A 25,561-nucleotide genomic window follows, 5' to 3' on the forward strand; every position below is an offset into this window, starting at 1 on the left:
ATATCTGAGAACTACGTATTACATTTTCCACGGCAAACGGAGTCAAGTCTATGTGTGTAATAATAATAATAATAATAACTACTCCTTTTACACTAGTGTGTTGTTAAAAACGCTTTTATATTTTGGAACGGAGGTAGTAGCAAGCAAGCCAACTGGGGCATGTTGAGCAAGCAAGCCAAGGAAAACTCTTGGGCCAATCCGATGCAGGCGCACGCACGGGAATGGTGGTTGAAAACCGTGTGCCAACCGGCCGTGGCCTGGCCTATATATATAGAGGAGAGGAGGCGATGGTAGCATGTACACACAACACACACACACAGAGAGACAACACGTACACACGCACAACACCGGCCGGCTAGACCTCGATCGCTTGTTGATCGGCATTGGCCGGCCCAATGGCGAAGAGCGTTAGCGTCCTCCTCGCGGTGCTCGCCGTCGCTGTCTCCCTTCATGCCGCGCACGCTGGCGTTCTCAACGCCCTTGCTGAGTCCGTTCTTCCTAAGGTGAGGAGCTTCAGGAGCTGGATCGACAACAACTCGCAGGTAATGATAAACGTGAAGGAAAAGGCAGATGCACTCAAAGATCGTGCTGAGGTACTCATTGATAAGTATGGTGATCCGGACAAGCAAGACCGCTTTACATCTATGACGTTCACCGCCATCGAGGTCGGCGGCAAGAAGCTTGACAGCCAAGGCGATGTGATCCTCATCAAGAACTTCCCTTTCCTGTTCCTCGGCAAGAATGCGTTCGGGCTACTCAAGAATGAGTTCCCGGAGGGCGAACCCAACGCTAAATTCGACCAGGTGTGCACGGCGGCTCCAGCTCCGGAACCGGACACGCTGGTCTCGCTGGTCTACACACACATCAAAAACGGAAAGGACGTGGACGAGAAGGGGGAGCTCTCCTGGTACACGCGGAACGATAGCTCAAAGTGCCTGCGCGTCTTCAAGGTCTGACAAAAGGAACACCGACGTTCCAGAAATACTAGCTTGGTGTGTATGTGTGGGTGCTCTATCGTCATCACCATCTCAACCTAGCAATAGCATATATAGCTTGCTAGCTGAAAAGTGAATGTGCTATCTTATTACAATATTAGTACTATATGTATCCACCATGCATACATTAATAAATAAATAAAATAAAGGTTCCACTTCATTGGATCTACGTGTATTCTATTGATTGCTTCCATTTTTACTTTTTTTTATATAAAGGGTGATTTTAGCACCTCAAAATGTAGTATCAAGTGGATACAAAGCATTATGAGTAACACCCGGCCTCTGCATAACTAAGATGCACACAACCAAATCCAAAAGTCTGACAAAAAATCATGAAATAAAAACCGACAACTCGGCAACAGTAGAGTCCTATAGACCGGCACTATGCCTATATCGAAGAAGGTGGTGGATCAATCCATAGGTTATGCTGCCATCCATGTCAGAAAAAAAAACCCTCCGTAGCCACCTGCTCCAACCGCGTACATGCCGCCTTCAACATCGGTTCGTACTTCGGTTGTTGTAGCATAGACCACATACATAGCAAGTGCGTACACCGGAAAATACCCTCTATAGGAGAAGCATTTTTGTCATTAAAAAGCCAAATCATTTCTACATCACCAAAGCGACAAAGTTAAGGCATATGCTCCCATCCTTGTTAGCATTTTAAACCTATTTGATATACCATCCAACCAATGACCAAAAATATTGGCAACACATGTGGGTAGATACAAATTTGACGCTATTTGGATGACTGACCACGTAGGACATGCAAACTTGCATTGAAAGAAGAGGCGTTTGATTGTCTCATCATGAGTACAAAAATAACACTTCTTACTCCCTGGCCAGTTGCGCCGTGCGAGATTGTCTTTGGTTAACACAACTCCCCTATGAAGATACCACATGAAGATTTCTACTTTTAGTGGAATCTTGGACTTCCAAATTTTGTTGCTATTACTCACCGGTACCTCAAAATGCATGAGCGCACAGTACATAGAGTATACTGTGAAAGATCCTGATGTAGTAAGATTCTAGCGAAACACATCCATACCTTGTGTCAGGTTAATCGAATCCAACCAGGATAAAAGATTATGCCATACAATTGTCGGGGGCCAATCAAATCCCACCTGAACAAAATATTTAGCAGGGATCAACTGAGCGCATGCGCAATAGTATTATTCTTATCGCGATCAAATTTGTATAAGGTTGGATTTTGTTCTCTTAGATTGGCATTGCCTAGCTAGATATCTTCCCGGAAACGAATCTCCGACCTATCCTTTATCGCGAAAGTCCCAAAACGAAAGAGATGTTTCTTTGCCGCCATTAGGCCAGCCAAAAGTGTGAGTCACCAGGTTTCCAATATGCCCGAGACACCGCTTTTTGGCCTAGAAACACCATCCTCAGCAAGAAGTTTGAACAACCATTTACTGAGCAGGGCCTCATTCTTGACCTGTAGGTCATGAATATACCAAGGCCACCTTGGTCTTTCGGCCTACATACCATGCTCCATTTGGCTAGCCTGTATTTTTTTCTTCTCATCGTCTCCTTGCCAAAAGAATATGGATCTAAAATAGTCCAGTCTTTGCAGGACCCCTTTTAGGAGTTGGAAGAAAGAAATCATATAGAGAACCATATTTATGAGAACGGAGTTAATCAAAACCACCCTCCTCCAACTGAGAGAAGCTTTCCTTTCCAACTACTCAACCATTTCTCTAGACGCTCCTCCACATGCTTCCACTCTGCAATGGTGAGACGCCGATAATGAACCACTATTACCAGGTATTTAATCGGAAATTAGCCATGTGCGCAACCAAAGAGGTCAGCATAATCTATCGCGGCCTCAACGGCTTCTCCAAAACAGAATAGTTCAAAATTAATTTTGAGACCCGACATTTCCTCAAATGCTGAAAGCAGGAGTTTCAGGTTTCGAGCCTTGTCCAGGTAATGTTCCATAAAATTCATTGTGTCATCGGCATATTGCAAAATAGAGAGGCCATCATCCACAAGATGTGGTACTACTCCTGCAATCTGGCCGTCCTGCTTGGCGCGCTCAATCAGAATAGCCAAACATGTCAGCAACAATGTTAAATAACATTGGAGACATGGGGTCACCCTGGCGTAGTCCTTTTTTGTCTGAAAGTAATGGCCTACATCATCATTGACTTTGATGACCACACTACCTCCAGTTACATTTTTTGATCCATTGGCGCCATTTATCGGAGAAACCTTTCATTCTTAGGGTCTGTTGGAGGAAAGACCACTTGACCTTGTCATAGGCTCTTTCAAAGTCAATCTTGAATACCACTCCACTCATGTTTTTCTGTGCATCTCGTGGACGGTCTTATGCAAGATTACTACACCATCTAGTATATTCCTTCCTTGCATGAAGGCCATTTGAGATGGCCGGACAACATGGTCAGCTATCGAGTTTAACCTATACGTAGCCACTTGGGTGAAAATCTTGAAGCTCATATTAAGGAGGCATATGGGTCTGAACTGCTGGATCCGCCCAGCCTCCTTAATCTTTGGCAACAAAACAATCTCGCCAAAATTTAGCCTGAATTGGTCAAGTCAATAGGCATGAAGACAATTGAACAACTCCAAAAGGTCGGCCTTTATGATATCCCAAAAATTGTGATAGAATTCTGCAGTGAAACCACCAGGGCTTGGAGATTTGTTGCGTTCCATTTGGAACACCGCCGCTCTCACCTCCTCTTCTAAGAAAGTTGTCGTGACGATATCATTCTCTTCGTCCATGACTTGTGGAATATCATCTATTCGGGTCTCGCCAAGGGTGACATTCCCTTCATATGGCGCCCCGAACATAGATTTTGTAGTAGCTGGTGATATACTTTTTGAGCTCCTCCTGACCTTCGATCCGCCCTTCATCCTGTTGGAGACTATGACTACATTTCTTCCTATGTCGACCATTGGCGACCAGTTGGAAGTATCTTGTATTACTACCTCCCATTAGGATGAAGTCAGCTTTGGACCTTTGGTAGTATTTAATCTCCTCTTCACGCAAAAGACGAGCAACCTTCTCATTAGATTGCTTTTACAATTCAATCTCTTGTTGAGATAAGGCGCAGGTCTCAGCAATTTTGTCGAGGTCATTAATGATGTTGCAGAAGCGTTGATATCTTTCTTGTATAACCCGTTGGTGTGCTTTGCCCATCCAAAGAGGTGTTGCCTCATGGCCCTTATTTTATAATTCCATCTCAGAATCTATATACGACCAACGGTGGGCCTCTCCCAAACACTCTTGATTATGTCTGCAAAACCTTCCCGATATAGCCATCCCAATTCAAATTTGAAAGGACGACGGGCAGAATGGCTCGTTGAATTAGAATCAAGAATGATTGGTCCACGATCCGATAGTGCCTCGATTCTCTCTAAGGCTCGCACGGTTATCATAGGAAATTTTAATTCCCATTCAGTATCCATGAGTACCTTATCGAGCTTCTCATACGTCGACACAGAACCATTATTAGCCCAAGTGAACTGCCGCCCTGACATAATCATTCCTAAATATAAGACTTAATTAGAACCGGAGGTAGTATTATTTTTTGCCAATTGGATCTCTATTCGTAATCTTCCTCACGGGTGTGCACTTACAACAGCTACCATTCCATGTTGACCCTAACCCAACCCAGAATAAGACAACTTCAAATTTTCTTTTTGGTGCCCGGGATTAGTTGGTTCGTCACACATGTGATGTGACTGCAAAAGAGGGTACTTATTTGCCTAAATGACCCTATTTTCTGCTTAAGTACTCCTATGACCCCTCTGAACTCTTATGGACGCATTCGGTTGCCTGCATTAGTGGGAGGATTTCTCAGTTTAGCTAGGTGGGGGAGGGGCGGGAGGGGAGGGCGTGGTGGGGATCCTGTCGAGGTAGGGTTCCGGTGCGCATGGCTCGGTGATTCACGTGGTTTGCTAATAAAATTTGAGAGCATTCCGCAGAAGCCTTCCGAGAGACTCAGCGGTGGCCATGGCATGACACATGGCTGGCGCTAGCCTTTTTGGGGTCGTCTGCTATATTCGAAACATCTGTTGAATTTCTAGAGTTTAAATGCCGAAGATTTAAGATCTGAACTACGACCACGTGAATCATGGAGACAAAATGGATTGTAAGTTACCATGTGTGGCCCTTGGACCATATCTAGGCCTTGGGCATCCAAAGGATAGGGAGGATCCATCATCGAGGTTGGGGGGCACGAGATGTGCAGGATAATGCCGGTTTAATCCAAAAAGAATCATACAAAGCCAGAAATTCAGGGGACCTAACATGGTGTAAGGATATGCACTACGGGAAACAACTAATTTGCCATCAGCTTTTCTTGGGCCTGACGGCAAAGACAAACTTTGTTGTCTGCTGCTGTAGACGACAAGGAAATACTGACGGCAAAATAGACTTTGTCGTTTGCCAAACAGAATACGGACAACAAACAGCTCACTTTGCCCTCTGCCAAAACAATAATAGACGGCAAAGACTTTGCCGTCTGTTATTTTGTTCAATAGACGGCAAAGTGAGTTGTTTGCCGTCTGTATTTTGTTTGGCAGACGGCAAAGAGATAACACACCATACGGATCGATCACGCGGATCGATGACGTGGCAAGATCCAAAATGCACGTCCCCATCCACCGTACCCGTCGGACACACACATTCACCCACCCACGAAATATTATGCCATGACAATGGTCAGGGGCCAAGCAAATCCCGCCTGAACGAAATATTCAGCAGGGATGAACTGAGCACATGCGCAATAGTATTTTCTTATCACAAGCAATTTTATATAAGGCCGGATATAATCTTGTACGGGTATTTTTGGATGAAAAGAAATTATTAATTTTTAAAGGGAAAGAAACACAGGTTGGAAAATCTTTGATTTTAAAGTAGAGAAATAGATTATTTTTTTACAAGAAACACCATGCATTCCATTAACTAGTGGTCGCAGCAATACCGCCGGCCAGAACACATACATCTAAGGGGAGATGAGGCAGCCACAAACGTTGGCCATTGCCCTTGAAGCATAACCAGGTAATAGAAAAATAGAATTTTGTCCGGCGCTCCCCTGGCCCTGCTCTCCGCTCCCCGCCCCTGCTGCTCTTCACCTCCGCCTCGCCGTCCGGGAAGGCGCTTCCTTTCCGTCACCTCGCCCTCTCACCGCCGTCAACGTCGGCTCCCGGATCTGAACCAGCCGCAACCTACCGCCGCCGGACAGCACAGGTCAGAGGTCAGATCACCGCTCCCTCTCTCTGTTTTGTCTAACCAATTTGATAGGGCGGACTAGACTAGTATTAGACGAGTTTTCTTTAAGCAATAATATTACGTGCTGCTGCTTCTTCCCTCCCATAGTTGGTAGGAGTACAAGAATGAAGATAAATAAAGCATCGAGGCATTATTATGTGCTAGCTACCGTCGTGGATTTGAAAAATAAAGAAACCAATCCTGATACGTTCCTCTTTCTCTCCCTCTCTCGTGATTTCTGAGATGCAATATGCAATTTTTTTTAATTTTTTTGGAAAAGGAGGATGCCTAAGTTTGGATTTGAAAAATAAAGAAAACAATATGGAATGCATTTTCTGAGATTTGAATAACGATATATATATATATATATATATATATATATATATATATATATATATATGTATATATATATACGGGTAAATGCCTAAGTTTGGTTGACCACACACAAAGAAATAAACAACATCTCTTTAACCATCTGTATGTGCTTTCCATGGTAGTATAAAGTTAAAGAATGTGATTGGAAATTCTTGGCCTGATGCCTTCATTTATATTTCTCTTGTGATTGCAAATTCTCAATAGGTACCCATCCCTGGACTGCTGTGCTGCGATTCAACCCCCCATTTGCAGCAGCAGCTAGGTAGTAGGCAGCGGCATCCGTCACCTGCAGCAAAGGCAGGCAGGCGGTGCGCTTGAGCCAACGTACGTACTATGCACGCACTCCGCCCCTTTACTTTGCAGCTTCCAGCAGCCGATTTAACATCAAATTCCTTTTGATTCCTTGATTGATGCAGGCGCCACGTGTCGTCCATCCCTGCATCACACCAGAGGATAGCCGTCGTGGCCCTCGGCGCGGCACAATGGGTGGTGGGGAAGGCGCTAGCCCCCGTCGCGGATGGCGTGCTGGAGGCTTGGGCGGCCACCAGGAACTTTGGTCCCAACGTCGAGGCCCTCAGGATGGAACTGCTGCTCGTGCAAGCAACACTTGAAAATGCTGGCCGCAAGGAGATCAGCGGTCCGGCCATGGAGGAGCTGTTGCAGAGGCTGCAGGACTCGGCGCACATTGCCCAAGACTTGCTGGACGAGCTGGACTACTTCCGCATCCACGACGAGCTCCATGGCACGTACAATGCTGCCGACCAGCACGACAAGGGTGGCGTCCACGACCTCGCCCTCAATGCTCGCCACACCGCCAAAGCAGTTGGCAAACTGGTCAGCTGTTGCCCTTGGCAGCATGCTAAGGGCCGGCAGAGGTCACCCGGCGAATCCTCCTCAGCACAAGACACCAATCAAGAAGTCAGCGGATGCATGCCCAAGCTGATTGGTAAACTCCTCCCTTGCTCATCTTCCCGGGATCCACATATAAGTGAGAAAGATTGTGGCAGTGTGCAAGAAATGCCAAAGTTTGAGTTTAATAGGGTTGATTTCTCTCGAAAGATGAAGGGCATCATAGAGAAATTGCAGCTTGTGCGCAAGGATGTTAATGGCCTTTTGCAGAGTTGTGACCCTAGAAGTGTCTCGAACATTGCCCAGGGTCGTCCTATCACCAAGGGTCGAATTGATGAGCCAAAACTGTATGGGAGGGACCGTGTCATGGATAGCATCATAAAGGACATCACCAAGGGTCAATACTGTGACAAGGGTATAACTGTGCTTCCGGTTGTTGGTTCGGGGGGAATGGGGAAAACAACTCTCATACAACACATATATCGCAACCAGCAAGTGCTGAATCATTTTCCAGTCATGATTTGGATATGTGTGTCTTTCAGTTTCAATCTGGATAAGGTGCTAGAGCAGATTAAAACATGTACCCCTGCAGTTGAAAAGGAAAAAATTGGCAGTACAACTGAAGATTTGATCGAGCAAAGATTAAAATCTAAAAGGTTCTTACTTGTATTGGATGATATATGGAGGATTAATAATGGGGATGACTGGTTAAAATTATTGTCGACACTCAATAAATCAGAGGAAAAAGGTTCCATGATTCTGGTCACAACTCGGTTTGAAGCAATAGCACAGATGGTTGAAACACCTTGCCAGTCAATAAACCTGAATGGTTTAGAATCTGGAGAGTTTAGAAAGTTATTCCTTGCATTTGTGTTTGGTGATGAGCAATATCCAAGGGATAAACAATTTTTGCTTGAGACTGGAGATAAGATAATGAAAAAACTAAAGGGCTCCCCTCTTGCAGCAAAAACGGTTGGTAGATTACTGAGTAAAGACCTTAGTTTGCGTCACTGGAGAAGGGTCCTAAAAAGTAGAGGATGGGAGAAGCAGACCGATGACAATGAAATTATGCCTGCCTTGAAGCTTAGCTATGACTTTCTTCCTTTCCATCTGCAACAATGTTTTGCCTATTCTGGATTGTTTCCTGAAGATTACAATTTCAGAAGTGACGAACTGATCAGTCTATGGATCGCACTAGATATTTTGATACCCAATGGGCAAGACCAAACATTTGAAGACATAGGTCTGAGCAATTTAAATGAGTTAGTCACCCATGGATTTTTCAGAGAAGAGAAAACTATGTATGGTCTGCGTTATGTTATGCATGACCTGCTGCATGATTTGGCATTGAAGGTTGCATCTCATGATTGTCTTAGTTTAAGTCTCCCTGGTGTTGGATCAGTAGAGATTCAGCCAACCACCCGTCACTTGTCAATAAGCACATATGGTTTAGGTAAATATGATGCAGTGTCTGGTAAAAAACTGAAGAGTGAATTGGAAGAACTAAAGACAAGATTTAAAGTTGAAGAATTGCAAACATTGATGTTATTTGGACAAATGGATGAATGCTTTGTCAAGATATTTGGTGATTTTTTGGGGGAAGCAAATACTCTTCGTGTTCTTCATTTGCCCAAAATGCTTTGTCCCGTGGAGTTCATGTTACATAACTTTTCGGGACTTCTCCACCTACGATACCTATGTCTAGGGACACAGGAGATCCAGATGCATTTACCACTTGGCATCTCCAAATTTTATCATTTAAGGATCCTAGATCTTGAAAAGTGGCATGGCAGTTGTGATTTGCCCGAAGGCATGAGCAACCTTGCCAAACTGTGCCATTTTTATGTCCCAAATGATCAGCTTCATTCTGATATTTATAATGTGGGGAAACTTAAACTGTTAGAAGAGTTGAGGGTATTTCAAGTCAATAAAAGAAGTGAAGGGTTTGAAACAAAGCAACTAGAGCACTTGACCAAGCTAAGGGAGCTTGGCATCTACAACCTTGAGAAGATAGATACAGCAGAAGAAGCAACTCAAGCAAAACTGATGGAGAAAAATTACTTGAGGAGGTTAACATTGGACTGGGATAGTAAGCGATCTAGTGTTGATCCTGGTGTGGAAGCAGCGGTTCTTGAGAGCCTTCAGCCACATGGAGATCTTCAGGTGTTGTGCATTAGAGGGCACGGAGGTCCTTCTTGTCCGACATGGTTGGGTGATGAGTTCGCTGTTGAAGCTCTACAATCTCTTTATCTTGATGGTGTTTCTTGGGAAGTTTTCCCTTCTTTAGGGAAGGCGTGGGATCTTCGTGAATTAAGGTTTGAGCATATTGCCAGACTGAAGGAGTTCATCGTAGAGAAAAGCTTTTGCATGCTAACACAACTTATACTCATTGGCCTTGGAAGTTTTGAAAAGTGGGTTTACACTGGTGAGCAAGAGTCTTCCGTTGGTGGAGACTTGTTACCACCGACTGCTCATGTGTTCCCTCTTTTGCAAGTTCTGGTTATTAGAGAGTGCCCGAAACTCGTGGGGTTGCCTTTCTCAAACCACATTGTTTCTCCAGATTGGTTCCCCAAGCTACAAGAGCTTGATGTAAATGATTGTCCCGAATTCTTGCCACTGATTCCCATCTCCTGGATCGAAAGTCTGCGTTCTGTCACGATGGAATGTGTAAAGATGCTAAAGGAGTTTGCATACTCAAAATCATCCAATGGAGCACAATTGGAGATTATTGGAGGGGCTGATTTGCATAGCATAGACCAAGTGTTAGTTTTTGATAAAGAAACAAGTCTTGGGAAGCTGACACTATCGAGGTGCCCACCTCTGGAGTTGAAGCACCTTCTTATGCTAACCTCACTGAGGACATTGATTGTAGAAAATTCAGTTGGTGTAGTTGGACCACTAGGAGGAGGTCAGAGTGATGTGGAATGGCAGCTCCATGTTGAGTGTATCAAGATCGATGGCTTAACTGGTAATACTGGCGAGGAACTGACAGAGCTCCTTCCCCACCTTCCAAAGCTCTCCAAATTGGAAATATGGCAGTGTAAAAACATAAAAAAGCTGGTAGTGGGGGTGGATGTGCAACAGACAGCACAAGAAGCATCAGAGATAACCGCAGCAGCAGAGGAAGAGGATGACGGGGTGCTGCTCTTCCCCGCTCATCTCCGTGACTCACTACGGGAATTGGATTTCACTTTCTGCCCAGAGCTGGTCCTGGTGGACCCGCCAACTCTTGTTCCTGGAGAAGGATGGCTACAAGCCTTGCAATCTCTCCAGAGATTAACAATACGGCGGTCCCCAAAGTTTCTATCCACCTTCTCCTTTTCCTGTCACATTTTCCCTTCCTCCCTGCAGTTTCTGGTGCTTTGGGATGTGGAAGGCATGGGGACACTGGAGCCCCTCTCAAACCTCTCCTCTCTTACAATATTAAGATTGAAGGATTGTGGAGAGGATCTGAAATGTCAGTATCAGGGGCAGCTCAACAAATTAGAGGTCAGGGGCAGCCCTAGATTCTTTGCTGATTGGGATCCCAATCCCAGACGGGCTTTGGAAGATGCTGAGGGAGGTGAAGAGCAGCAGGCACAGCTTGTTTCATCCATACTGCGTGAGCTTAAAACAAATGACGTGGCAGGACTTCTTGCTGCACCCGTCTGCAGATTCCTCTCTTCCTCCCTCACCAAGCTGTCACTTTGGGGGCATTGGTGTGAAGGGATGGAGCGGTTCAGCAAGGAGCAAGAGGACGCCCTTCAACTCCTCTCCTCCCTCCAGGTACTAAAGTTTTGGAATTTGAAGGACCTCCAACAACTCCCTGCAGGGCTGCGTAACCTTACCAGCCTCAAGATATTATCAGTCAACTGCTGTCCAGCCATCTCGTCATTGCCCAACGATGCCCTCTCGGATTCACTGGAAAAGCTAGATATCTTCAGGTGCAGTGAGGAGCTGAAACAGCAGTGCAGGGGGTTAGTGGGAACCATCCCCAAAATCAAAATAGACATCATTGACTAGTGATCCAAGGTAACACAAACATATTTTTGTGTGTGTGTGTTTTCCTAATAACACATAGTTTGTTCCCATCCACTATGCAGGACGATGCCTTGGAGTTCCCTTGTACATTCCTCTAGCCTTGTAGAGCTCTTCCCTTCCCATTCAAACACATGCATGACACAACGAAGGCCTTCCTTCCTCTACTTAAATCTGGTAAGTACATCTAAACTGGAACTTTACTCCTGCTGTACTATATCTGATAAGACACCACGTGTGCTGATTGGCCCTGATCTTTCACCACACACAAATAACAACAATATTTGGGGATTTTTGGTGGAGAAGTGTATGAACTAGGAGAGAAGTTGATCTATCTAGCAACCAGAAATTAGATCGAATAGATAACTTGGTTGAAGCAAAGTAGATGTGAGAGGAGAAGCAGAAAATAAGATGGGGATTAAGCACATGGGGCTGCACCCAAAATACCTTTCTGATTGAGATTTCTGGATATTCTGATCCAAGGTAACGCAAACAGACTTTCTTGTGTTTTTCCACTTTGCCCTTTTCCTTCATTTCTGCATAATAAAACTTGGTTTGTGGCACATTGTGAAGTTGTCAGGTTTGTGCAAGAAAAGCATCAGGTTCAAGTTTAAATATTCAGATCTGCTTCATTTTAGTGGCATGGAGGGATGATGCTTCCTGTACTAACTAACAAGTGACCCCTCTGTGCAGACAAACAAGCCATAAGCGAATGGCTTATTATTATTTCCAGAAGATGCAGCTTATTATGAAAAACTTGCACTGCAAAGGTAGGCAGGGATTATTCATGTCTGCTCTGAGTACCAGAAGAGGGACATAATTAGCCCCAAATAACTGAATGGCTGTGCAAATTTCGCAGGTGTGACGACTCACTAGAGAAGGACCGCTGTACACCTGCTCGATGACTCCAGCATTTTATGGGTGTGCTTAAAACACAGGAGAGGTGTTCATTCATGCGAGGTAAATAGGACCCAGTGAAGTGCAACTCTGCAAGATAGCTACATGTTCTTAATTATCAGGTTAATTGACTTGAAAACATTTCAGAGTCGGTTCCCCAAGGAGGGTGATGAATTGACTTGCAACCGGTCCGCGGAATATGTGAAGCCATGCTAAGGAAGAAGCAGCAGAAACACTGCCCAGGCTAGAAGAAGCGTAGCCAGCAGCTGGGTATATCTGAAGCCTGTCAGCCTTGTTATGCCGCTTAGAATTAAATTCCTGCCATGAGTATGCCCATATCGTGTGTGAGATGGTTAGTATTTCGGTCACTCGGTATTAGTGTAGGCTGTGTAGCACAAAATATTATGACCCTGACCGGCAGAACCATGGCAATTACTTACACATCCCCCTCTTTGTCAGGAACCAGACTGCATCTTCTGAAGGAACCGACACTTGTCATGTTGTTAACTGAAGAAATCGGCACCCAGCGGTTGGTGCCCACATTGTTGACCGCCCGATCTTCATCAAATGGCAACTTACCGCCTCGCCCCGAGTTACAACGCACCTGTCGCCCTTGATGGCGCATCCAGTGGCTTTGAAGACTGGAGCTGTCGCTATTTGAATTACATTCTGCCGTCTCCTTGTTGACCTGCCTTACTTTAGTAGCGTTAAAGTTACCCTTTCCAGTGGTTGTAATGGGTATAAAGCCCCGGATCTATCTGAGAGCACTGGGGCTCATCTTCCTGAACTTGGCGTAAACCCTACGCTGGCGCATGTCCTCTGTTCGCTATATTTCTCTCATGGGGTCATCCTCTGAATTCACCTACTTGGGAGCTTCATGTGATCTGCGAGTGATTTAGTTTTGTGAACTAGTTGTTCAGCGCTCCTGCTTACTGGAGCACATGGCGTCGATCATCACCAAGTTAAGGCAGTGAAGTCCCCAAGATTCACTTGCACATATTCCTGAATTCGTCATAACTGTTGTTGTTTAACGAAATTTAATGGCGTACAGGATGATGTGAGGGATTCACTTGCTGCTCAACTATATATTTACATCAGAAACTTGCCTAGCTAGTGATGGAAGTGTAAGTTCCTCGCTCTGACTGATCCTGTGCTGTTGGTAGCTATCCTCAGTTATGATGTTGCTTGGTTTTCTAGATCAACCACTCAAGGATTGATAGCGAAAGAAGTGGCTGCAGTTCACCCAGTATGCCTCCCAAGTCATTCACCCAATATGTCGTGGCTCTCCACGATGCTGACATTGGCATATAGCACTTGTTGGCTCGCTGTTGAGAGGAATGTCATGAAGAATCTCAGGTTGCAGTCACGAGGCCATACCAAGATACAGTTTCCTTGTAAGAATTGTGCTAGGTTCAAAATAATGCACTGCACTGGAGAGATAGCTTATACGTATCAATTATAACTGGCTGCAAAATGTTTCAGAGTCGGCGCCAGGGAAGGTGGTGAATTAAGCTGCAACAAGTCTGCGGAGTAAGAGTTATGCAGATAGAGATGCAATATGCTTGCTGGATGGATCCATGCTAAGGAAGCGGATACATTGGCTAGCAGGAGCATATATAGTCTGCAGCTATTTGGCAAATGAAATGATGCTCTGCTCATCTCCCCTGCTTCTCAAGCATACAAACCCGATGGATATGCTTGCTTGCTTATTCGGTCGGAGTAGTATCTGCTGGAAGCTTGTCTGTCGCTGCCTTTGTTGATTGTTGCTGCAGTTCTATGGATTTGAACATCTGCCAAAGCTCGTGCTCATGTTTTCTTTGATTTCCCCGGCCGTTTTTTTCCTTATTATGAACTGTTGTTCTGCATCACAAAACAGAGCTTAAATAATTTCGACGATGCAATGGCTGGCTAGAGATTTATTTATTTAGTTATTTGCATTCGGAGAAATTTGATCTTTTATGAGATGCAGGAAATTTATAGCTGTTCAGAGCTCTTTCTTTCTTTCTTTGCATTCAAACACCACATCTCAATGTGACACATGCCCCGCACAAGTAAAAAACACACGCAAACTATTCTGACCGTGACTGGCATGCAGATGCAGAACAAGGCCAATTACTTGCACATCTCCTTGTCAGGAGAACAACCAGGCTGGCTGCATCATCTTGTCAAGAAATTGACACTTGTTATGTTGTTAACTGAAGAAATCGACACCCAGCGTTTATCGTGACATACCACCACCCTTGACCGTGCATCCAACAACTATGAATTCACCAAAGTAAGGCAGTGAAGTTCCCCAGAATGTCATCATCACCAGATAGGAGAGCAGAGGAGAGGAGCACCATTTATTTACTGCACTTGGCGCCATCTAGCAGCCCAAGATGCTCTTCAAATGATGAGCTGATTCTTGGCCATCAACTGTAGGATCTTGTGTCCGATACTACTACTTGGTAGCACAATCTCTGGAGGGAAGATGACCAAGGTGGTAGTGGTGTATGGACTGGGCGCAGAGCAGAACCATCCAATTCCAATCCAATTTCGCCATGAGGCCTTCATCATGCAGTCGTCGAACCTGTGAAATTTTCTCTTTTGAAGTGCACATTCATTCATAAAAGAGGCAAGGAGAAGATGATTTGTGGTCGGTCACCACATGTTATTAGACAGTCTATGTATATTGTCATTGCCATCATCATCCGTTATTTACGTCTCGGAGTTATAACGGCGCACCTTTCCTTCTGGTTACAGTTACACTGAACGTGCTCTGTTATTTACTCTGACTGTCAGGTCTAGCTAGCTAACATATGACGAGGGGCAGGAGTTGTGTCACCAGATCATCCTTGACCAGTTGCTCGACATCACAGCCAATATGTGTTGCCAACGTGTAGTGCTGCTCGCTGTCGGGGAAAAGAACATGTAGTAGTAGTACAGCTAATGAAAATTCAGGGTGAGATGTGGCACCCTCCCTTCATTGCCGGTGCGCTTCTCCGCTGCTCATTCATGTTGGTGTGTTTCTTCTTGTTACGGTGTCAATGTGTAAAAAACCAAAAACGGATTTGGGGGCTGTTTTCTTCAAATTTCCCCAAGCGTTGTTGCTCGAACACAAAAACAGAGCTGCTTAATTAGTTTTCAACGATGCAAAGATTGGCTGTGGGTTTCTTTCTTTCTTTGCATGCAGACGCAGAGTTTTTTGATTGAAATAACTAGCAGGAGCTCTGCTTTTCAAGCAAGCAGAGGGAGAACTGTACATCACCGGGCCTGAGTTTGGAATTTACCCTCACGATGTCATCTCAGGAGAGAATGATGATAGTATTGTCCGTCCGGTTCAGAAAAAGCTTGATGCTGCCTGCTTTCAGAGCGGCGACTGCGGCTGCAGGTGGCCGTGATCCGCGACCACCATGGGTTGTGTATAAGTTGATCCCAGTGAACACATTATATGTAACTGAATGAACGCTATTTTTCCCCTTAAATTTTTATTTTGTAACTATTCACATCTATTTCTTTGCAAGGCCGTTACGACTTCAAACCCAGAGCTCACAAATGCCCGCAGAGAAAAAAGTACACCCCAACCACATGCCTTGGATTTTCCTTTCATTCTTCCTCTATGTTGTTTAAGAAATCTGTTTTTGATGGCACCATTTTCACCACTTTTTAGAAGCTTTTCACTTTTTAAATTTTTATTTTCGGTGTTTCTTTTCAGTTTTCTGCATGATAGTTTTTTATTTCTCTTCACATCTTTTTTTATTTTTAAAATTAATGAGCATTTGAATTTTTTTTCACATTTTTAAATTCTTCAATAAATTCATACACATGAATATTTTAAATCCATGAATATTTTGTAAAAAATTAAAGCATTTCTTAAAAGTAGTGTACATTTTAAAAAGTTCATGAATATTTTTTAAATTACGAATATTAACCCATGAGCATTTTTTATAAATTCATTGATATTTTAAAATTTAGATAACATCTTTTTAAAATATCTGATTGTTTTATGATTTTTTCAAAAAATTGAAATTGCCAAAAAAAAACAAAGAGCTGGTTTTTTAAGCTAGCCATGAGAAAAAGTGTAGCGATGCAAGGTAGCTTTTTTTGTTTGAGGCAAGCGACGCATAAATTTTTTGTGATATTTAAAAAAGTTTGCATAATTTTCAAAAAACTAAGCACGTCTTTTAAAATATTCAAGCATTATGTATAAAAATCCACACACTTTTCCTAAATATTGTGCATGCAATTAATTGAGTGTTCACTTTTCTTAAACACAGTTTTATGCTAAAAACAGAAAGGCCTACCAAAAGCAAAGTAAACCGTTCGGTACATAAATAAATCACAAATGCCTAACTGCCTTGACGGTCCTATAACACAATGACAGAATGTGGATACCTCTCCTATATGAGAAGCATAGGAGCGCCAATGTAATGCTCTCTGCATCAATTTGCTGCTGTTTCGCATAGGCAGCCACCAATTGTGCCGGTCCATTGCAACGCAATGTAGCGAGATGACACTTGGGAACCGGCACTGCAGGGACTTAAGTTCGAAACAACTTTGTACCGTCTAGGGTTACTATAGTGGCAAAACAAATCTAGTTTTTTTTTATTCATTTTTTTGACAAACGCACAAACAAATATATTTAAAAAATAACAATTTTGAGGAAAGTAAACATTTTGTAAGCCCAAACCTTTTTTAAAATTTCAAATGTGTTTAGGAAAAAGTGAACATTTCCTGAAAATGTCAAACATTTTTTCAAAAAAGTGCTCGTGGCCTCAACCACTTCCCCGACGTGTGCGCCGTCTTGATTGGCCTCAACGTCGCGATGGCGGGGGAGCAACCAACACTGACCCCTATGTCGGTGTTTCGGCAGGCGCAGGAGAAGCAGTGTTACAACCTCTTCCTCCTCAAGCAGCTCCTGTTGGTGGAGAGCCAAATCTATGACAAGCACGCGAGCGAGGATGCCGTGGTGACCTTGGCCAAGGCGAATCCCAATTTCGTCGTCAAGTGGTGGGTGCTCTACGAGGCAACCAACACTCACGCCTCCGCTCGTAATGCAGAGGTGGCGCAACCGGACGCGGAGGCGACGCTGACGGCGCAGGTGATCGCGGAAGAGAACACCGTGAGTTACGCGTCCCCAACAAATTTTTGAGCATGCCAGTGGCACGAGGATTGTGCCGCTCTGTCCATGTCCATCGTGGACATCACGTCCACCAGTGACAGATAGGTCGCGGGCTCCGACGAGAAGGAAGAAGTAGTGCATCGGAGGTGGCAAACCTAGTGTCCCAAGTGGGCCGGTCCATCTTCCATCTACTCTTCCTCCCGGCGACCGCACCTTCACTTCACGGGTGTTATTCCTGCCGCTCATGGAGATGGCGAGATGGATCCGGCGATCGTAGGAAGGGAACAACAAGGACAAGTAGGATAGGCGCCGCCGTAAGCTAGGTTTAGGTCCAGTCTTTTTTTTAATGGAATATATAAAAAATGTAATGAAATTGCTTTGGTTTATGTGAAAATCATCCGGTTTGCTGCGACTACGGTTGTAAGGCTGGCTCACGCATTTAGTGATTCCGCCGGTCCATGCATGGACGGATACCGTGTCCCAGATTGAGTCAGCGTTGCCCTAAAGAATCCTGTAGAGTAACAAACTATGTACGTACGTACTCTTTCAGATCGAATATTAAATCAAACCCTAGCCAGGTAGCTGCATACAGACATATCTATATATGTACGCAGGTGATCCTTATCCTTATATAAAGAAAAAAAAGAAGTAAACGCGGGTGGACGATGGCGACGCCGAGCAGCAGCAGCTGCTGGCGGCGGCAGAGCCCGAGGAGTGCAGCCGGTCGGCGGTGATATTCCTCTTGGGCTGCACCGTCGTCGCGCTCTTCTCCATCGCCATCTTCCTCGTGATTTCGTGGCCCGCCATCGACGACCGCAATGTTAACTACCTCAAGGTCCTTGCGCTGACGCTCCTCCTTGCCTCGGTCCTCTGCCTGACCGCCCCCATCATCAGCCTCGTCACTGGTATGCTCATTCAACGGCACCATGGAAACCCAGAAGGAGAGAGGATCGTCGATGAGTTGCTTCTGCTCTGGTGATCCATCAAATCGTTTTGGCTGGAACATCATCATCAGAAGAATAGGTCCATCCATCATCGTAATCTGAGATTCGTGCTTTTTTTTTTTTTGCGGGAAATCTGAGATTCATGCTACCTAGCTAGCACGGTACCTGCGGTTTATTATCAGGTTATACGAGAGTTTATGCGTCATGCTTGAGCATACATAATTAAGATGATTGGACGCCATTGGAGATGCCTTCAATTGTCAGTTTATTTGCAAGTAGGTATGGGGGCAACTTATATATTGTACGGTGATGTTAAAACTCCAACATCAGATTTTTAACCATGACAAATTGAATGTTTTTTGTGCAAATTATAATGCGGCAACGAGGGCAATTTTTTTTAGTAAGCACGGAAAATCCTGGCCAAAACTGAACATGACAAGGATTTGTCATGCTTGCTAGAAGTTGCCGTCCCCGCGACAATATAATTTATCATAAAAAAGTTTCATTTGTCATGCTCAAAAATCTGATGCTTAATTTGTAGCGAAATCTATATTGTATGGTTGTCTAAACAAACCGCAAAAGCACACACACGATAGACAGACGTGCTCGAAAGATGGTTTGGATAAGGCGGATTTATTATAACATCGTAATGCACTAAAGTATAAGACAATAGGTTCCATTGCTAGGCTCCATGCCCGACACAACCTTTCTTATTTATCATTCATCTATCTTCACATTTATCTTCACTGATCCATTTTTCACTATCAGAATGAACCTTTGCCGAGTGTCCGGGTGTTTGCTGAGTTTATTTTATCCGGGCACTCAGAAAAGTAAATGAAACCGAGTGGGAGAAAAAAAACTCAAAAAGACGGGTGCACATGGCAAAGACAATACTCTTTACCGTGTTCGGCCTACATGGCACTATTTTTTCCTTCTTCTTTTCCTTTTTACATTTTTTTTAAAAAGAGGGTCACCCCGACCACTGCACTAAAATGATGCATGCAGCCATATTATTAAGCAAAAGGTTCAAAAGGTCTGTGATTTGGTACAAGCTCACTGGGCAGCCAAAGTAAATTGAAGATAAAAGTTGCCACAACCGGCAAAAAAAGGGTCAAGATGACTAAACATTACTAAACAGTATAACTCAGCTAGTTAGGAGCCACCAGAACGCTTTACCATCGCTAGCCGTCGGATCAGATCGATCCTCAGCGCTTTGCCATCGCTAGGCGCTAGCCAATTAGGTCGATCGCTTTTTGTTTGGATGTCCTGATATTTCTCTTGGGCCGCTGTTCCGTGGAGCTATCTTGGCGAGCTGTGATTAATCGGGACACGAATGCTTACTGGGCCAGTGGATGCGTGCGTTCATCCTACCGATTTGAAGTGTAAAACGTGATCGTAGCCCAAAAGTGGTGCGTGCTTTCATCCCCAGCAGCCGGCCGTGAGCAGTGCTAATACTTTACTCTCCGAACTTTTTTTTTGAGATAATTGCTCTTACTTATTTGTCCCAAGAAACTCTGGCTCAAATAAAGAAATTTTCCAAGGAAACACTTTTATATCCACCCCGAATGGGGTCAATATGTTTTATTTTTTTACCACGTGTCATGTGTGATGCACATGCGGACATATATACCTGTAGAAAGTCTCCCATTATTTCCTTCAAAAAAAGTCTCCAATTAGGTGAATAATTATCCTTTCGATATATATTCTCAGAAAGTGAGAAACACAAGTTTTGAATCGCACTATGGGTCTGGTTTGCAATAGTCCCCCACGTTGCTCTACTAACCAAGCTGCTTTGTACAATTTAGTATGTGTAGACGCCATTTTGTTATAGAACCATCACATATTTCAGAAACCACCGAGAGGTTTTGAGCCCTGAAAAGTTTGATGGCCAGAAAAGCACGCAGCTTAAGTCATTCAGTTCTCTCTAGCACTCATTATGTAAGCCACACCATAATCATAATAACTAGCCGATATGAGGTGTAAAGAGGGAATCTCAAACAATCACATTTTTGTATTAATTGTCGCTCACTATTATATGTCTAAAAACTAAAATTTCCTTACTCTTCTTTGACATTTTATGTGTTATGTTGTAAGAAAAAATGTTATCCACTGTGAAAATTGTCACTTGATGTATAAAAAACTAAAATTTCCTTTACTCTTCTTTGACATTTTATGTGTTATGTGGTAAGAAAAATGTTATCCACTGAAAATTGTCACTTGTTGTATATGCCTATGAAACAATGAAAATGTTACTCTTTAAAAAAATGCCACATATTTGTTTCATGTATGTGAAAGAGTTCTTGAAATTATGTTGGTGATCCTTTAAATCTTCGGTGGGTAATTACATTTTATACATGCTTATTTCTTATGTGTCATTTGACCTGTCATGGTGACGTCACAACAGGACTGCCATCCAAGTTTTGCCCCTTAGCAAGCATTGTTAACTATCATATTATATTTGTATCATTGTCTAATATAGGTGTAGTTTATGTAAATATATTCTCTTTATCTTTTTTCAAATATTTACATAATATTCTAATTTTTTCAAAAAATGAACGGGCGCAGCAATGCGCGCGATCATGATCTAGTCTATCCTATTATTGGAGCACCATGCAAACCTGTTGTAAGGATCCCGTGCTACCGTCTCCGAACGGTTGCACCCATAGCCATAAGCTCCTTGACTATCGCATGACTGAGTAATGATCACGTATGGATCCAAAAGGTAGCTCTATATATGACCTGCAAAAAAATTATAAGAGTTTGTGTGTTAAAAATCATGTCATTTTTGCAATTCCATATAGCCCAAAGTAATGCGCATACTCCTATTTGAATATGTCCCGCAGTATTTGGCTCCACTTCATTTAGCCATATCCCAAATAATGTGTTAATACTATTTGAAGGGCAGACATTAAAGGCTACATGACTCGTACGCCATAAAAACATGGCGAGAGAACATTTGAGAAAGAGGCGTTGTATAGTTTCATCTTGATCAGAAAAGCAACATCGTTTATTACCCTCCCATCTCCGTCGGCAATGAGAGGTCGCCAATGATGATCACCTTGTTGAACAGTATAAGGTAGAACAATCATGGACCACCAGCAGAATCGGATCCTAGGTAGAGTCAGCAACTCTGTTCTGTGACATACTGCTTGTAGTTGTGTCGTGACGAATTTTTTGAAGACTGGAATGGTAAGGTTGATCTATCTATCTATCCGTCTGTTGTTTTACTAGGCTTTATTTATTGTACAATCAAGAATGTGGTCTTTTAATAGACCACTCTGATAGACTTACAACAGCTCTGTTTTGTGGCTCTATATATTGTTGCAAGGAAAGTTACAAATTTTTATGTCCCGGTCGATGCCTCAGTTTCATACTATGCTTACTCTACTGTATATGGTTTACTATGCTTATTATGTTGACGTCTAGGATCCTTGCGGTGAAAATGTTTCTATTGGACAAAATTCACGTTGTGACGCATATAAATAAACAAAATAGAAGCCAACCGGGCGGGGCCCTGCAGCTCCGGAGTGGGCCACCAGTTCCTTCATCCTCTGCGCTGCTCTGCTCTGCTCCCGATGACGAGTCCAACAGCAGACGGCAAGGAGACGCTGAACGGCGGGCAAGGATGAGGACGCGTCATCTTCCGGCTGCTCTGCTCGCCGGCCGGCCTGGTCGCCATCCCAACCTCTGCTCCGTCGGCAAGGCAGCGCAGTGCCACCCACAGGGTCAGGTCAGCTCTCATCCCCATGTGTTTGTGTTTATTCGCGTGACGTTCGTTTCCATCGCGACCTTCTTCTTCCTCACTGCCCACAGACAAATGCCATAGCCGTCCACCCTCAGGACAGCCCCACCCGACAGAGTTTCATGTTGTCTCTGCAAGTTCTCCGTGTTGCCACAAATAATTTTTCTGAGGAAAATGTGCTTGGCCGCGGCGGATTCGGCATCGTTTACAAGGGGGTGCTGCACGATGGGACAATTATTGCTGTGAAGAGAATGCTGTCCACGGTAATCAGCAACGAGCCCATTGATCAGTTCCAAGCAGAAATCGCAATCCTGAAGGTGCAGCACCGCCACCTCGTGTCTATACTGGGGTACTCGGTCGAAGACAACGAGAGGCTGCTCGTCTACGAGCACATGCCCAATGGTTCTATGAGCAAGCATCTCTTCCGGTGGAAGCTGCTAGGCTTGGAACCCCTCTCCTGGAAGAAGCGGCTCAGCATTGCACTGGACGTCGCTCGTGGTATGGAGTACCTCCACTCGCTGGCGCAGCACTGCTTTATCCACAGGGACCTAAAGCCGGCGAACATCCTGCTCGGGGACGACTTCCGCGCAAAGGTGGTAGACTTCGGGCTGCTCAGGCCGGCACCAGACAGGAATGCTTCGGTGAAGACAAACGTGGCAGGAACTTGGAGCTATTTACACCAGAATATGTTGTTATGTTAATTTCACCTCAATGAATGGATTTTTTTGGGTCCAAGATCAAATACGCGTAGCAGACGATTTTTGTGGCTCCAAAATCAAAATACGCGTAGCAGATGAATGGTCAAGGTTTATCCTTGTCACCATTTAGAGCCATACTCATCAGTATATTTTGAATCTCCCTCCACTGACCCTGTTCATATGCGTAGCATATTTTGAATCAGCATATTCTTTTTGAAAATGAAATATACTATGCCGATGCGCTTGAACACCAAGTGAGTCTGAAGCCTGTTTCCAAGCAAACACTTTAACTTTAGGAGGTACAAAATTATTTGTAGAACGTAAAATCAACATGAACAGGGGGCAATAGTAAAAACTTGACTTTGACCAAAACTAATATGCAGAGTAAATAAGAACGGAGGGAGTATCTTATAATCACTAGGGCATAAAAATTAACGGCTTTGATCGAAAGAATGATGTGCTTTTTCGCCATCAACCATAGCTTCAATTCGTTACCGGATTTGGTAGCGGCACTATCAGTCGATCGCCTTGGGAAGATGACCAAGGTGGTAGTGGTGCATGCAATGGGCGCAGAACCATCCAATTCTAATCCAGGTTTACCATCAGCCCTTGATGCAGTTGGTGAACCTGTGTGATGTTGTACAAAGTGAAATTTCGCTTTTGAAGTGTACATTCATTCATAAAAAAAGGCATGTAGAAGATATTGGTGTTCACCACATGTTAGACATGGTATGTACTACCTCCATTTCTAAATATAAGTCTTTTTTAGAGATTTTAATAACAACTACATACGGATGTTTATAGATATATTTTTGACTGAAACTTAGCAGGAGCTCTGCTTTTTAATTAAGCAGAGGGAAAACTGTACGTTCACGGGGCCCGAGTTTGGAATATACCCTGTCGATGAAATGTGAGTGGGTGCAGTAGACGGGGCCTGACTGGCATCATCCCAGGAAGGAATGAAAGCATTGTGCACGGCTAGGTGTGCTAGCCATGATGTGCAAGGAAAGAAACCTGCTTTTGCAACAAGCCCGCTTCAGAAAAAGCTTGATGTCACGTGCTTTCAGAAGGGCAACTACGGCTGCGGGTGGCCGTGATCCGCGTCCATGGGGGTGTGGTCTATGCAGATTCACGTCCCTTTCTTTGCAAGGGCGTTACAAATTCAAACCCACATCTCATCCATGCCCGCAGAACCACATCCCTTGGATTTTCATTTCAATCTTCCTCTATGTTGCTTGCAAAATCTTTGAGGATGGCTTCCTTTTCACCACTTTTTGGAAGCGTTTCGCTATTTCTTTTCCTTTTGTGTGTTTCTTTCTGGTTTTCTTTTTGGTTTTTTCCATGTTCTTTTTTTCATTTGTTCACTCTTCCTTTATTTTCTTTTCAAAAATTAATGAGCATTTTAAATTTCTTCAATAGTTTTCACATTCATAAATATTTTTTCATATGCATGAATATCTGTAAAATTCACGAAACCTTTTTAGAATAGTGAACATTTTTCATAATTCATGAATATTTTTAAAATTGTGATTATTAACACATGAGCATTTTTTAAAATTGAATAATATCTTTTTATTTTTTTAACGTTTTCTGATTTTGTGAAATATTTTTAATCTTCCAAAAACACAGAGAGCTCGTTTTTTTTAAGCTAGCGCCATGAGAAAAAGTGTAGCGATGCATGCTAGCTAGGAGGCTAGGCTTGCTGCAGATTTACATGCGCATGTTTTTATTTGTCCGAAAATCCTTCCCATATAACTCCTTTTCCTAATACGCATTTTATCCAATTTTGTATGTTCCATGTTGGACTCGGCCTATACATGTCATATGTATCCCTCCGAATAAACCTTCCCACCTTCCGGTAAGTTTCCTTTTCTAATTAATTTTCCTTGATCTAGTTTTTGCACACACATGTTAGACTATGTGACCTTTGGGATTTTACAGATTTACACGTGCATGTTTCTTATTTGTCTGAATTTTTTTCCAATATAAGTCTTTTTCCTAATATGTACGTCATCCAATTTTGTATGCATCCAAGTTGGACTGGGCCTGTACATGTGCTTGTTTTTTTTCTTCCGAATAGACCTTCCTGTAGTACTTGATCTAGTTTTGCATGTACCCTTGTTAGACTCAACATACATGCGTGAATGATGGATTGTTTGTACACACTTTATATTTTACGTAACATTTGGGTCTTTTAATCTCAACCATTATACTTAGAATCAACGGAGTATAATTTTTTGACATATGTGGATTTACTTCCGTTTTAGTTATATAATAATAATAATAATAATAATAATAATAATAATAATAATAATAATAATAATAATAGATATTTTTTTTGAGCATCAGTACAAACACAAGCGCTCATATACACGCGCATACACTCATCCCTATGAACGCACACACGCACACCCTACCCCTATGAGCACCTTTGAGAGACTGAGCCGGCATATCATCTTGAGATTTACGAAGTCACCGTAGGCGCCTCATCGTCGACGGGAACGTCTCCTCCCACTGAAAGCGCATCACCGGAAATCCTGAAATAAATCCAAAAATAATGCGAGCACCAGGATTTGAACCCTGGTGGGTTGGGATACCACTGTCCACCTAACCAACTCAACCACAGGTTGATATTAGAGTATGATAAGTATGATTAAATATACAGGTAATTTGGATGAATTGTTCCATGGTATCA

At 43.5% G+C, this 25,561-nt stretch overlaps 2 protein-coding genes across 8 annotated transcripts; both read left to right on the forward strand.

Moving 5' to 3' along the window:
* Nucleotides 1–6,023: 6,023 nt before the first annotated feature.
* Nucleotides 6,024–14,282, forward strand: LOC119352633 (putative disease resistance protein RGA3). Of its 7 annotated transcripts, none has more exons than XM_037619214.1 (10): nt 6,024–6,229; nt 6,823–6,942; nt 7,035–11,478; nt 11,550–12,254; nt 12,344–12,444; nt 12,529–12,733; nt 12,841–13,342; nt 13,433–13,505; nt 13,579–13,775; nt 13,864–14,282. In XM_037619214.1, the coding sequence occupies exon 3, from the start codon at nt 7,198–7,200 to the stop codon at nt 11,467–11,469; it is 4,272 nt and encodes a 1,423-aa protein (XP_037475111.1). In that variant the 5' UTR covers nt 6,024–6,229; nt 6,823–6,942; nt 7,035–7,197; the 3' UTR covers nt 11,470–11,478; nt 11,550–12,254; nt 12,344–12,444; nt 12,529–12,733; nt 12,841–13,342; nt 13,433–13,505; nt 13,579–13,775; nt 13,864–14,282. The 7 variants fall into 7 exon arrangements, with proteins under 7 accessions (XP_037475111.1, XP_037475114.1, XP_037475113.1 ...); XM_037619217.1 differs by having other exon boundaries at nt 11,550–11,967; nt 12,178–12,254; nt 12,841–13,505; XM_037619216.1 differs by having other exon boundaries at nt 11,550–11,661; nt 11,791–12,254; nt 12,841–13,505.
* A 7,769-nt stretch (nt 14,283–22,051) lies between these two features.
* On the forward strand, nt 22,052–22,869 carry LOC119352587 (receptor-like kinase TMK3). Its single transcript, XM_037619160.1, has 2 exons — nt 22,052–22,156; nt 22,240–22,869. The coding sequence occupies exons 1-2, from the start codon at nt 22,052–22,054 to the stop codon at nt 22,867–22,869; spliced, it is 735 nt and encodes a 244-aa protein (XP_037475057.1).
* Nucleotides 22,870–25,561: the final 2,692 nt, after the last annotated feature.

Source organism: Triticum dicoccoides, chromosome 2A (assembly GCF_002162155.2).
Source record: "Triticum dicoccoides isolate Atlit2015 ecotype Zavitan chromosome 2A, WEW_v2.0, whole genome shotgun sequence".
Taxonomy (NCBI): domain Eukaryota; kingdom Viridiplantae; phylum Streptophyta; class Magnoliopsida; order Poales; family Poaceae; genus Triticum; species Triticum dicoccoides.

Bases quoted from the DNA above. Each gene is read 5' to 3' on its own strand.
- LOC119352633 (XM_037619213.1), top strand. From the start codon at position 7,198: ATGGAACTGCTGCTCGTGCAAGCAACACTTGAAAATGCTGGCCGCAAG.
- LOC119352587 (XM_037619160.1), top strand. From the start codon at position 22,052: ATGAGGACGCGTCATCTTCCGGCTGCTCTGCTCGCCGGCCGGCCTGGT. The intron at 22,157-22,239 runs GTCAGCTCTCAT...CACTGCCCACAG, and splicing joins AGTGCCACCCACAGGGTCAG to ACAAATGCCATAGCCGTCCA.